The sequence below is a fragment of the Octopus bimaculoides genome, chromosome 6, assembly GCF_046866305.1.
Source record: "Octopus bimaculoides isolate indiv1 chromosome 6, ASM4686630v1, whole genome shotgun sequence".
Lineage (NCBI taxonomy): Eukaryota > Metazoa > Mollusca > Cephalopoda > Octopoda > Octopodidae > Octopus > Octopus bimaculoides.
This window is the reverse complement of record NC_142933.1, coordinates 81,093,680-81,109,110: the sequence shown is the minus strand read 5'-3', so window position 1 is coordinate 81,109,110 and position 15,431 is coordinate 81,093,680. Positions and strand designations below refer to the sequence as shown.

The 15,431-nt window shown below is 35.5% G+C and overlaps 1 protein-coding gene across 2 annotated transcripts in view; it reads left to right on the top strand.

Annotated features, from left to right (window-relative positions):
- Positions 1-15,431, top strand: part of LOC106881623 (inositol-pentakisphosphate 2-kinase) — a 66,608-nt gene that overhangs the window by 27,590 nt on the left and 23,587 nt on the right. For both annotated transcript variants that reach the window (XM_089354148.1, XM_089354147.1), the window contains exons 5-7: positions 149-291; positions 2,940-3,029; positions 12,159-12,217. In XM_089354148.1, the coding sequence (XP_089210274.1) occupies positions 149-291; positions 2,940-3,029; positions 12,159-12,217 (292 nt within the window). The remainder of the gene's footprint in view (positions 1-148; positions 292-2,939; positions 3,030-12,158; positions 12,218-15,431) is intronic.

Here is a 15,431-nt window from a genome sequence, read left to right as displayed (position 1 = left end):
GCCCTAGTTCTTGACTGGTCCTTTATTTCATTGACTCTGGATGAAAAGCAGAGTTGACCTCAATGGAATTTAGAACAGATCTCTTATGTTTCTGCCAAGTTATTGCTAAGTAATAATAACACTCATCTTCAAAAATTTCTCATTTCAGCTCACCGTAAAGGTAAAGACATAGATTTTGCTGCTCGAGCTGCATTAGTGTTACCAGACTTCTGTTATGTTTTCCAACCAAACTGTATTTCTTCCATGCAATCCAACGTGCCATACCCTGCTACTATTAGTATTGAAATTAAGGTTAGTACTCTTGCTTTTATCTTTACTTCAATCATAATGTTTACTGCGTTTGTTATATTCACACAAGTATATAACATAAAACCTTATCCTTTCTCCAGTATTAAGCAGCATTGAGCATAAATTTATGACTTAACTATGCTCTTTGACAGAACACATTAATTCAGTTTGTTTCAGTCTTCCAGATTCTCTGCCTAGTCCATAATTGAGTGGTTGACCCAACAACCCAAACTTGCCCACATTTGCAAAAACTATGCCAACCCTGAAAGGATTAATGAATGCAAAAATTACTTGTTGATGATGTTAATCTTAATTTTGCGTATGACTTAGTTATTTTTGGACTGCATTTGAGTGTCACAAAAGATACTAATCACTGAAAATGAATAGGATTAAAAGTTATATATTTTCGGCAAATTTACTTTAGAACCGATCAAATTCAAAAAATAAGTACCCTGCTCAGAAAGTCAGAACTCAAATCTTATTTTCTTTCCTTCTCATTCTTGCCTATTTTCTTTCTTTCTTTCTCCCCTTTCTCTTTAAACTTATTTGCAGTCATTTGACCTTTAATCCCCTTTGTATTACAATACTATGTAAAGTAATGTATACTTCTATAGTGGATTGAATGGTAGACTCAGAATTGAATTGTACAGCATTGTATGGTACAGAAAAATATGTTATAGAATACCTAACTAAACAAAATGATGCTCTTTATCAGCAACAATTGATCAATAGGAAAGTTCCTAGAAAGTTTAATTGCCTTGACGAATGAAGAATCTAAAGTCTTGAAATCTTATTCATATAAGGGTAAGAGAGGGGGAAGCAATTCTGTAGATTTGGTTCCTTGCTTTTTTCTATCATAGTTGTTGTTTTAACCTCAAGTCAGTTCTGAACAAACAGGCTGTGATTAAAGGCATTTTAGCCATGACATTCTCCATTTCATTTTCAGGAACAGTATATCATAAAGCAAATCATCCAAAGTCTCCTTTTTTTATGACAGTAGGGTATGATTTGAGGGTGACTTGGTTGCTATTTCTAGGTCAAGCTACCACATAATGGCTTACTTATTAAAGCCAATCACCTGAAACTGCTTACATTCTTCTTAACTATGATCCAGCCTGATTTATTCAATACTAAAAGAGTATTGTAATTTGCTTGAAGTATTGCAATATGTGTACATGAGATAAATGTTTGAAAAATCTTTTGAACAATGCATTAGGAGAGCTCAGTAAAATATATAAAATGATGTTCTGTGACCTCTCCCACCATTCCTTCACATACCTACACTAACTTGACATGCTACATCTCTACTGCTGCTGTTGCCGCACCACACTATCTACTGCTACTAATACTACATATGTCCACCAACCACCATTATAAATATAGTAATTCAATACTTTTTGTCATAGTACACTAGAATAGCCAGCTGATAACTATGTATTTCTCTGAACTTTTTGATTATTTTCTTTTATTTGAAAAGTAACCAATGTAAGTTCATTCAATATCTCTTTGTTTTTATTTATTGACATCATCTTACATATTTTGCCTAACCAATTACATGCATTAATCAAAGGTTTTTTTTTTCAAACATATATCTCACTTAATCATTAATGTTGTTGTTACTTAGCCCTAGATGGGAACAGTAATCAAGCAATTCCAACAGTGCTCTTCCCATCTTTCTGTCGGACATAAGCTATCTAGGACTACTTTAGCCAATTTTACCTTCTATTTTTATGATATTAGGATTTGGATTTTAAAGAAAATTTGTCAGCTATTTCTAGTGAGTCATGCAGCAGCTGTGTAGAGGCAGCTTCATTGATTCAGTGGTTGTAGTTTACATGTGCCAATATCCTTAAAATGCTAGCTGACACAAAACTACTCAAGGCTTGTATGTTTCTTTCCACGTGTAGCAAATAAAATATGTTTGGGGGAGTGCTGAAAAGGTCCTGGCTTTAAGGGTACTGTGAAAGGCCTGTTTGGAAGCCCAACCTTCTGAGCCCTTTTACAGAGCTTAAAAAAACTGAAGGACTGTTGCAATAAGTGTGTGAATCTGAGAATATGTTGAATAAAATCATAATTTACTGATTTTCCCGTATTTTCTTTTACCCAAAGCCAGGAACTTTTCAGCAATCCCCTCATACTTGTAAAACGATAAAGAAAATCTTGAGCTAATAAGGCAGCCTCTTCGTGGTTACTTGATCAAGCTAGAAATAGCAACCAAATCTCCATCAAATCTCAACAGACCATCTTATGGAAGAAGTGAAGGACATATTGCATAAGGTGGTTGTGAACACAGTTTGAAAAAAGACAGGCCAGCTGTGTCAGGAGTATTTTTGATCAGAAGTTGTTTATTTAATATCTTAGCTTTCATGTGTTGAAATTGTCAAAGTAGAGGCCAACTTTCCCTCAAACCATACCCTACTGTCTCAAACAAGGAAAGGACTTGTCGAATTAGATAATATAGTCCTACATGCCCATAAAAGAATGTGGTCACAGCTGGAATACATTGACCTAGAGCAACAACAAAAGAAAATCATGCTATGTGTTCCACATATTTCTTTTGTTTCCTTCTAGAAAAACTATAAATTCTATTAATGAAACTATCATCTTGATAATTGCTTAATATCTCTAATCTAAATTTGATTTTATTTCAGCCTAAATCAGGATTTATTCCAATATCAAATCATATAAAAAATCCCATAAAATTCAAAGTTTGTAAATTTTGTATGAGATCTCATTTAAAGGTAAGTTATTTTTATTCCATCCATTTGTACATTTTTTTTTTCTGTTTGCCTTAAGAGTTTATGTAGCTTTATCTTTTACTTGTTTCAGTCATTGGAAAGTGGCCATGCTGGGGTAGCACCTTGAAGGGGTTTATTTGAACAGACCAACCCCAGTACTTATCTTTTAAGTCTGGTCCTTAGTCTCTTGGTTACTTTTACCAAACTACAAAGTTACAGGGTTGTAAACAAACCAATACTAGTTGTCAAGTGGTGGGGGAGGGACAAATACAGTCACACACATACATATATGATAGGCTTCCACACAGTTTCTGTCCACCAAATTCATTCACAAAGCAGTAGTAGAAGACATTTGGCCAATGTGCTACACAGTGGGACTGAATCCAAAACCATGCACTTACAAAGCAATCTCCTTAACCACCTTACAATGACAACAATTGGTCTGAGGTTATCTTGTACAGAAGTATTCATGCTTTTATGAAAACTCATGGTCAAAATCTCATTATATGAATGATATTCTTGAGATTTCATTTGATCCTTACTTGCATAATATATAAATACGAGAGGGTGCTGAAAAGTTCCTGGCTTTGGGTAAAAGATAATACTGGAAGATCTGTTAATTATGATTTTATTCAACATATTCCCCTCTCAGATTCACACACTTATTGCAGCAGTCCTTTATTTTTTTTAAGCCCTGTAAAAGAACTTGGAAGTTTAGGCCTCCAACCAGGCCTTTCACGATAACCTTCAAGCCAGGTGCTAGAAAGTTCTTGGCTTTGTGTAAAAGAAAATACAGGAGGATCAGTTAATTATGATTTTATTCAGCTAGACATAAGAAACATCAGATGTGGTGTGCAAGAGAGACGACTGCGCTGGTATGGTCATGTGTTACGTATGGATGAGGACAGCTGTGTGAAAAAGTGTCACACCCTAGCAGTTGAAGGAACTTGTGGAAGAGGTGGTGAAGCACGACCTTTGAATGTTGGCCCTTACAGAAGCGATGGCAAGTGACCCAGACCTTTGGAGATATGCTGTGCTTGAGAAGACCCAGCAAGCCAAATGAGACCTTAGCTGTGGCCTATACCAGTGCAGCATAACCGGCCCATTTAAGAGTACCCTTCAATCATTGGGCAATAAACTGCGCTTGCGAAGACTTGTTAAGTCAAGTGAAGTCATTGTCATGGCCAATGACAGTACTGCCTGATTGGCACCTGTGCCAGTGGCACGTAAAAAGCACCATTCGAGTGTGGTCAATGCTAGTGCTGCCTGACTGGCTTCCATGCCGGTGGTATGTTAAAAAAAAAATCCATTCGAGCATAGTCAGTGCCAGTACTGCCTGACTGGCCCTTGTGCCAGTGCACATAAAAAGCACCCATTACACTCTCGGAGTAGTTGGCATTAGGAAGAGCATCCAGCTGTAGAAACTTTGCCAGATCAGATTGAAACCTAGTGCAGCCTTCTGACTTGCCAGCCCTCGGTCAGACCGTCCAACCCATGCCAGCATGGAAAGCAGATGTTAAACGATGATGATGATGATGTTTTCTCAGATTTACACACTTATTGCAGCAGTCCTTCATTTCCTCTAAGCCTTGTAAAAGAACTTGGAAGTTTAGGCCTCGAACCAGGCCTTTCACAATACCCTTGAAGCCAGGTGTTGAAAAGTTCCTGGCTTTGTGTAAAAGAAAATATAAGAGGATCAGTTAATTATGATTTTATTCAACATATTCTCTCAGATTTACACACTAATTGCAGCAGTCCCTCAGTTTCTCCAAGCCCTGTAAAAGAACTTAGAAGGTTGGATGTCTAACTATGCTTTGTGCAACACTTTTAAAGCCAAGAACTTTTTAGTACCTTCTTGTGTATATAGTTACAGATTTTGCTAAACTCTTCAAAAATTTACTCTGCTAACCTTATCCATTCTTATGGATAACTCAGAATCACCAGTTCTTGTTTCCTGTTGCAATTTCAATTCACAGTGACAGTGCATTACAATTCACTGGTGCCACAGTATCATTTCTCCAATACAGATAAAGGCTGGCAGTTAAGGATTTTGTATTGTAAAACGTCTGGATAGGGTGGAGTGTAAAGTTAGCAGTTGAGGGTGTTCACACAAAATGTGTGCAGGTTGACTAGGATGGAAAAAAAAGCAGACTGTTTAAGAGCATTTCTGTAACCAGACATATAATATATATATATGTACACACACACACACACACACACACACACATATATATATATAAACATGTTTTATTTATTGACTTGAATGATAAGGTTAAAAACATTTTACAGAAATTCGTAAGTTACACATTCTTTGTGATTGTTTCTGAGTATTCATGTATGCCTTTGTATGCCTATCTGGTTGTTGTTGTGTATGTGTGTGTGTGTGTGTCTCAGTGTATCTTCTGTGTGTGTGTGTGTTTGTGTGTGATACTTTAAAAGAAGGTCAGGACTCTTAGATATGGTAAACCTATATTAGCAGTGTGCTAAATTCATTACAAGAGTTTTTTAACTATTGTGCTTGTTTTGTAGAAGATAAGAAGAGGTATTAAGTAAACTATTAAATAAATTATTATTATTATTATTATTATTATTACTACGACTACTACTAAGTGTCCTTCACAATTAGGAGTGTTAAACCAAACTACAATAAAGTTTGTTGTTGGAATTTGTTATGGTTTCTAGTTGTGGGATTAACTTGCTGTATCACTGATTCATAAGTGATAAGCTTTCATATATATATATATATTGGTTGAGGTGTATTCCATTAAGAACAAATAGTAATCATTAAACAGCTGTACTCCCTCTTACTTTTGACTCTATTTATTCTTTCATTCATATATATATATATATTTGTTCGTTCGAGAACATCCCTTTCACTGAACACTAAACTCGGCTTGCGAAGACCTGTTGCGGCAAGCGAAATCGTGATGGCACCTGTACCAGTGGAGGACTAAGAGCACCATCCGAGCATGATCATAAATAGTACCATTTGAGCGTGATCGTTACCAACGTCACCTTCCTGACACTTGTGCCGTTAGCACGTGGAAAGACATTCGAGTGAGATCGTTGCCAGTGCCGCTGGACTGGCTCCTGTGCAGGTGGCATGTAAAATACACTATTTTGAGCATGGCCGTTGCCAGTACCGCCTGAATGACCTTCGTACCGGTGGCATGTAAAAGCACCCACTACACTCTCGGAGTGGTTGGGTTAAGAAGGGCATCCAGCTGTAGAAACTCTACCAAATCAGATTGGAGCCTGGTGTAGCCACCTGGTTCACCAGTCCTCAGTCAAATCATCCAACCCATGCTAGCATGGAAAGCGGACCTTAAACGATGATGATGATTTGTGTGCCGAGGCACATGGCCTAATGTTATGGGTGTTGCACTCATGATCTTGCAGTTATGGTTTCAATTCCTAGACTAGCAGTGCATTGTATTGATGTGCAAAACATTTTTATGTTGTTCCAGTCTACACAGCCACAAATGGGTAACCCTGTAATGGACTGGCATTCTTTTAAGAGAGAATATTGACCTACCGACCTACCTACCTACCTACCTAACCAGTGGAATGGCATCATTTGAAAGCCACAATAATGCAAGGAAGCACGTTTTGACCAGCAGTGTGTAACAACAACTGATAGTCTGGTCAATACAGTGAGATATATATATATATATATATATATATATATATATATATATATATATATATATATATAAAGTGTAGTATATTGCCACTTAAGTGTGGCTGACCCCTAGGGGTGGATGTTACTGTTGCTTTTAGCCCCAGGAGGACATCTCCTCCAGCTGGCTTATCGACACACGACTGTGTCCTGTTTGCCAAGGGAAGTTATCCCTCTCACCATGATCTGTAGCACGAACGGATCCGGATTTCAGGGTTATACTACACTTTATCGTGCAGTTACTGTTAATACTTCATTTAGAGAATTAACATTGCTTGTTTTCACCTTTTCGATATCAGTGAAGAATTTCACTGGAAAAGTAGATATAAGATTGCCAGGTTTTTGTTTCTCTCACCAAGGTCAGTGGCTGTCGAACGCCGATGAAGGGAAATAACCCTGAAATCCGGATCCGTTCGTGCTACAGATCATGGTGAGAGGGACAACTTCCCTTGGCAAACAGGACACAGTCGTGTGTCGATAAGCCAGCTGGAGGAGATGTCCTCCTGGGGCTAAAAGCAACAGTAACATCCACCCCTAGGGGTCAGCCACACTTAAGTGGCAATATACTACACTTTATCGTGCAGTTACTGTTAATACTTCATTTAGAGAATTAACATTGCTTATATATATATATATATATATATATATATATATATATATATATATATGTACGTACACATACACTCATATTACACACTCATCACTCTTTGAGTGGTTGGCGTTAGGAAGGGCATCCAGCTGTAGAAACTCTGCCAAATCAGATTGGAGCCTGGTGTAGCCATCTGCTTTCACCAGTCCTCAGTAAAATCGTCCAACCCATGCTAGCATGGAAAGCGGACGTTAAACGATGATGATGATGATGATGATCAGGCTTCCACACGGTTTTTATGACAGTGGCACTTATTTACATCTATGATGTCAAGACAAGGAGATAAACACACGTATCCATACATAAATAATGCATGCACTGACATGGTGGGCTTTCAATTTCCGCCTATCAAATCCACTCTAAAGGTTTTAGTAGAAGACACTTGCCCAAGGTGCCATGCAGTGGAACTGAACCCAGAATTATGTGGTTCAGAAGCAAGCTTCTTACCACACAGCCACTATAGCCATGTGTGCACCATTTGTATTTCAATTTTTATAATAGTAAAGAATTATGAGAGATTTTAGTGAAGGAGCTTTCACTTTGTTTTTGTTTTGTTTTTTTTGTTACTTATTTGTATAGCAATTTGATTATTGGAACATAACTTAATGAAAGACATATTATACCCAATTTTATTTTGATATTTAATTTTAAGTTTAATATAGTATTGCGATTACAGTCAACATGTGAATTTAAATTTTTACACTTTAATGGAGGTGATCTTAGCTTAACATTAAAAACTCATGTTTGTAATACTTATTGTCTCTGTAGCTTCATTGTTTACCAAACAAAACTTTTTATCAGTTCACTGCTCTCTCAGCTTTTATTTCAGCTACCCCACACATTCCCTCGAGCATTACATAGAAGACGTTAACAGTGAAAACAAGTCAATGAGGGAGTCTCTATATTATCATTAAATGTGCTAGAAGTAGCAACTACATTCCCTCAAATATCAACCTACCTACCATCTTGAAAAGGGAAGGGCACACTGGATAATGCAATTGTAGGAATGACTTTAATCATAGGTTTGCTTGATCAGAGTAAAACCTGGAGCATAACAACAACATAACAGAAAATTTCAGAAGAGTAACTATAAACCCAATTCCCCTATTATAGAGGAAATGTGGAAGTTAATTAACCCATATTAACCCACTGTCTTCATTTGAGGACAGTTATATTTAAATTATTTACTGCAATAAAGGTTAACTAGATGCTTCTGTATGTTTGTTATCCCTATTTATATAACTATCTTCAAAATTTCGACAGGGTTAACCTGGGTTAAAATGGGTTAATAGCAGTCATATTAAAAACTAGCATACTAATTTCTACTCAATAATATTATTGCAGGATTTGTGCATGAAAGCTAAAAGTATATATAAAATACTGGCTAAGGCCTACTTGTGTGGGAAACATAAGGCAGTTAGATTTTTATGAGCAGTATCAAGGTAAGCTCTTAATGAGTACAGACTGTGATGTAGGTTCACTTCACAACCGATGTTGGTGTGTCTATATCCCCATAACTTAGTGGTTCAGCAACAGAGACTGATAGAATAAGTACTAGGCTTACAAAGAATAAATCCTGGGGTTGGTTTCTTCTAATAAAACCCTTTAAGGCAGTGTTCCAACATGGCCACAGTCAAATGACTACAAGTAAAAAAAGAATAAAAGAATATGTAATGCTTAGATGTTGTAGTTGGGGTGGGTATGGTAGGGTTGCTTTTTTTTGAGTTTGTCATTATCATTTCTGGTTTTCATGTTTCACTTTTACTTGTTGATTTCTATTAGTTTATGATCTGTTAAATCTAATTCTTCCTGGTTGGGATGTTTTTTTGTCTTTTTTTATTTGATCAGTTGTTTGTGTTTTTATAACAACTGGATGATCTTCCTAATAACTAATCATTCACTTGGAAAGTAAAAACACATCCTAATTTTATTAATCTGTCAACATGAGGCAAACAAAAGGAATACATTGCTTGTCCATGCCCATTATTATACCATAAATATATTAATGTTAGAGGTCTTAATTGTTAGTCTAAACCTGACATGTATTAGAGATTAGCAAAAAATGTTCTTCTGCCAGCTATTTATAATTTATCTTTACCAAAGCTAATGTGTAATGTTATTACAAAACCTCACTAGTCCTTACTGTCCATGTAATCAGAGTTGTCTTTCTCACAAATGAGATCTAGGAAATTCTCTTCATTCCTAACAATGTACATCATTCATTTTACTCTGCTCTATTTCTCTTTGAAACATTGACTTATCTCTAGATTCATTGTTATGCAGGATTATTATTTAATTCCATACTTTGATACATCAAGTAGTTAAACCTATGGGTTAAAATAAAATCTATTTTGATTCCATTAACATCTTGGATGTATTATAGAATCTAGTACTAGATGGATAAAATGCAGAGTTAACTTCAGAACTTAAATGCTGGAAGCATTTTGCCTGAGATTATAACAATTCTGCCAAATTTTTAAGGAGCAAAATTACACTCTTTATCAACATTGAAAGGTGCTTAATTTTTTACTATCAATACTTATAAGAAAAGACACCAGACTTTAGATCTAAGCTATTGTGAAATGAAATTTCATTATCTCTGTGTTGCTATCCTTTATTTTATATGGTTTCTGTATATCATACAAATTTCATATTTATAGTAGTTTCTTTGTTCTTTCTTCATCTGTGCACTGAGAATTACTGGTTAAATCTCTCTGGGTTACTGTGTTTTAAATTTCTGATATTAAAACTACTTTGCCCCAAAAATAAGACCTACTCTGAAAATAAGCCCTAACATGATTTTACAGGACGTTTTTAATATAAGCCCTACCCCAAAAATAAGAGCTAGTCAAAAATGCATCAGCTTGTTATCAAGATCATGTGGTGTTTGCAAAATAAATCAACTACCGCAGTTTGGCTAAAGTCTGCACCAAGCAGACTTTAGCCAAGCAAGATGAGTGCAAAAGAAAGAGTTATTCCATGGAGTACAAGAAAAGAATTGTGGAAGAGTCACATAACAAGAATCTTACAGCTTTCTGTAAAGAGATGTTGAATCTCTGAATGGTTCAGAAACGGTGAGCAGAGTACGCAAGTGTGGATCAGGTCGACAACCGTTATTTTCGGAGCTGGAAGATATCATCTCTGGATGGATTGCTGACAGAAGAACAAAGATTTTGGTTGTATGCAGGGCTGATATTCAAGAATTTGCTCTTGCAATGGCACCACAGTTGGATATACCCCAACAGATATTCAAAGCATCACCTCATTGGTTGGATAACTTCCTTCGGTGTTATGAGCTCTCTCTAAGAAGATTGACAACTCTGTTCAAGCTGGAGGATGCTGAAGTGATTCAACGTGCACTTGCATTCAAGTCCTTTGTTGATGGCATCAACTTTTCTAAATACAATCTCTCCAATATAATTGCTATGGATGAGACTGCAGTATTTATGGCATGAAACTTTTTTTGTCTTTCTTGGATTTTTTCTTCAAAAATATGATATCCCCCCCAAAATAAGCCCTAGTGCATTTTTTTTATGCAAAATTAATATAAGACCAGGTCTTATTTTCGGGGAAACACGGTAAATTCTTCATAAACACATTAGATGACATATATTTTCAGTTTCTGATCCTATTATACATGTAGCTACACCTACCAGCTCTTTTTGTCATTTATTTTAATTATTTATCTGTGTAAATTACATCATTAATCAATTAACCCTTTCATTACCATATTTTTGTTGATATACAGTGCTTGTTTCAATTAAATTTAGTAAAATAATTTTGTCATTTAGCTGATATTTGGAACATAGATTAGTATGAAATTTTGAGGGAAAGCTTTAATTTAGATCACTTTAAAACAGAAATTTGTATCATAGAATCAAGGGTAGTCTTGGGTGGGTTGCTATAAAAAAAAAGGTTAAAGCCATTAGATTCATGAATACAAAAAATGTAATATTTTGAGAAGTTCTTGTTTCACTCATTCTATAACATACTGACAAATTTATATGCTATTTTTACTTAACTCTTTAGCATTCAGATTACTCTGTTAAATGTAATGCTTGTTTATTCATATTGTCTTGAATTAATCATTTGCTTATTTTTAGAATGACATTGTAGGGTAGGTGTGATAGGCCAGATGTGGCTGGTTTGAACATAAAAATAAATAGAATATTTGGGCCGGATATGGCGAGTTGAAATGCTAAAGGGTTAAACACTGCTTGGTCTGAAAAAGTTGTTTTTTTTTATGTCTCTACTTAAGTAGTTTGCTATGATATACTGATATAAATTCATGCCAGCTTGAGAAAATTGATATTAGAATTATGTGCTTGATTATATTTCTTTAGGGAGTTAAGTCCATAAAGTCCATAACCCCTTGTGTAAAACAAGAAGACAAATGATGGTGATGCCTAAGGGGAAAATACAAAAAATTCAATTTGAGAGAAAAAATATTGTTGTAATGTTGAGTGGGGGATTAGAAAATGTTTAACCTAAAACAATTAATAGCTGCTTCAATATGGCTATAACCAAATAACAAGAAGCAGTAGAAGAGGTAGATAAAACCATATAGATATTAGAACTAAGTGATGAAAGTTATCAATAAGGAACGGCTTATAACTGAAAGTAGTTCAGTTTGCCTTTTTTATTATGACTCTAAAAGTTATGGTCAGTAATAAACATCTGAGATTTTTTTCAATTTGAACTTGAATTATTTCAAAGGTAATACTAAATAATTGTTAATTGTTGATTTGGTTGATTTACTTGTTGACATCCATTTGGTTCAATGAAATTTCTTCTTTTGCTACAGAGCAAGAATGGACTATGGTTGGAGCAGAGCAGATATTGTCCTGTTGATTTATTCTCTGGGTAAGTTTTGTTTTTTGATTTTGTGTGTGCGCAAGTAGGTGTGTGTTTTAAGACTACATCAACAATGCTCCTTATTTTTTACTTCTAATTTATAGCAATTACATTTAGTAAAAATTTCGAAGTCTATATCTTGATAATACTAAAAGCTCTAGGGAAGTTTGTGTGTAACTGAAATATCTCAGAAATAGTAAAATTTATCTTAATTTTTTTACATATTTATTTTCATACTTACCTTCAGCAGCGCATTACTAATTTTTGTGACAATTGGGCTTCTATTTAAACAATTAAACACAATTTTTGTTTATTACTTCTTGACAAAAAAGAATACATGGCTTCTGTGGCATCAACACACATACAGAACACACACACATATAATGAATGTCATGGCATGTCAATCAACACAAACACACATCTGCTATCTGTAACATATACACACACATAGTCTTCGCGCTCTCTAAGAAAAAAAAACGTTAACTTTTTGATGTACACAATATTTTAATCATTTAGAAATATTTTTAACTGAATATGATTTCATTATCTGGAGTTCATTCTTTAGGATATAAAGATTGCTATTCAGTATTAATAAGCTTTTGTCACTTATGCATGTGTGTGTGTGCGTGTGCAGATATGGCTGTGTCATTAAAAGCTCAATTCACAGCCATTTGTTTTCTAATTCAATGCCATTGCACAACACCTTGGACAACCGCCTTCAGCTATAGCTATAGCATCCGGCTGACCAATTCCTTGTGAGTGGAATTGATGGTATATGGAAGACATTACAACCAGTAGCTCTGCACTTTCTGGATGAAATATTAAAAAAATCTCTAAGTGACAAGGGCATCTGGCTGTATAAGGCTGCTTCAGATATGTTTGCTCTTACCCATGCTACCATAGAGAAACAGACATTAGACAAAGAAACTCATATATATGTGGGTGTGTATTATTTAATAATACTTGTGGGCTTGTAAAAGGAATCTAGATCATTGGGCTTAGGTTACCCAAGCTTGAAGAGTTAGGTTTCTTTTACAAGCCCATAAATCTTTAAATCACATGGAGCCAAATCAAATTTTTGCTAAATAATGAACATAACTCCTGCCAAATGTGTTGAGTGCCACTTTCTTTTATGTGTGTGTGTGTGTGTGTGTGAGTGAGTGAATAAGTATTACATTTGAGAGAGTATTCGGAATGCTAAAAAAATTAGTCATAATCACTCAAAATAGCTGAAAGTATTTATTAGTTCTTAGAAAATAGTGTAATGAGACTTGTGTAGCATTACACTAAAGCAACTATATTGAAGTATAAACTTCTGACAATATTGTCAATAGTCATGCATTGTAATTTCATATTCATTATATAGAATAACATGCTAAATTTATCAGCATGTGTGTGTGTGTATATATATATATATATATATGACTATTGCATAACATACAAAATGACTCACTACATAACCTCAACCTCCACAATGACTCATTACATAACCTCCACGTAATAAAACAACGGCTAACTAGTCCAACAATATTGCTTTTTCTTGTATTTGTTGCTCCATTCTCCACATAAATATATATATATATTATCATCATTTAATGTCCACTTTCCATGCTGGTATAGATTAGGTGGTTTAGCTGGAGCTGATGAGCCAGGGAGTTGCACCAGGTTCCAGTCTGATTTGGCATGGTTGCCCTTCCTAACGCTAACCACTCCGGGAGTGTAATGAGTGCTTTTACATGCCACCGGTACAGATGCTGTTTGCATGACACCATGATCAACCATGACTACAATGTATATATATATATATGTGTATATAAGTACATAAATATATATGTGTATGTATGTATGTATATATATATATATATATATATATAGATAGATAGATACATACATACATACATACATACATACATACATACATACATACATACATACATACATACATACATACATACATACATATATACGTACATATATATATATAGATAGATAGATATACGCACGCACATACAAACATATATAAAATGGAACAAAAATGCAATAGAAAACAATGAAAGATTCGGCCAGATAGATGATGCAAAGGCAGACAGGAGAAACAACAATTAGGACAGACAAAACAAAGATGGGTCATTCGTGCCCTTCTTTCCTCAGTCAAGTATACCAGAAGTCCTAATTGTTTCAGGCAGTTACACTTGAGACAGTTCTATCTGGTTGCCCCTCAAAAAGTCTAAGAGCATTAGACTTTTTTGTAAGAAAGCTAGCGAATGTGTACGGCAACAAAGACAAAATACGGAGAACATGGTACACAATTACAAATACAAACAGCAAGAATATAACAGGTGTCTTTTGACTGAGAATGAATCGAATTGAGCTGGCGTGTATGAAGTGAAAGCCTAAAAGCAGGAACATAGGAGATAGACATAAGAGGTGCTGGCAGTCAGCAGTCAGCAGTCAGGCCAAGAAAGAAAGATCATGGCTGGCCAGACACCGGTCACATGGAAGGAGGAGAGCGGGGTAGGGGCAGTGGGATTGAAAGATTAGAAAAAATCAGAGACAAAGGGAAAGGTGCAGGAGAGATAGATGGGGGGGGGGGGGGTTTAAAGAAAGAGAGGTCCAAGAAATGTGAGAAAGAGATGGGGTGCAAGAAAAAGAAAAGAGGAAGAGAGTCTGACAGGGACTAAAAGATAGAGTAAGAGTCTTACAAAATTTAGAGACATACCCACTATAAGGTGAGCACAAGTGTGTGCATATACCGCTGTATGTATATATAAATATAAAAAATGGAACAAAAATGCAATAGAGAACACTAAAACATTCGGACAGATAAATGATACAAAGGCTAGTAACTTTATCTCCCTGTGTGTGTGTGTGCATGCATATATATATATATATATATATACTCTTTTACTTGTTTCAGTCTTTTGATTGTGGCCATGCTGGAGCACCGCCTTTAGTTCAGCAACTTGACCCCAGGACTTATTCTTTGGAAGCCTAGTACTTATTCTAATGGTCTCTTTTGCCGAACCGCTAAGTTACGGGGACGTAAACACACCAGCATCGGTTGTCAAGCAATGTTGGGGGGGGGGGGGGCAAACACATACATACATACATACATATATATATATATATATATATATATATATATATATACATATATACGATGGGCTTCTTTCAGTTTCCTTCTACCAAATCCACTCACAAGGCTTTGGTCGGCTTGAGGCTA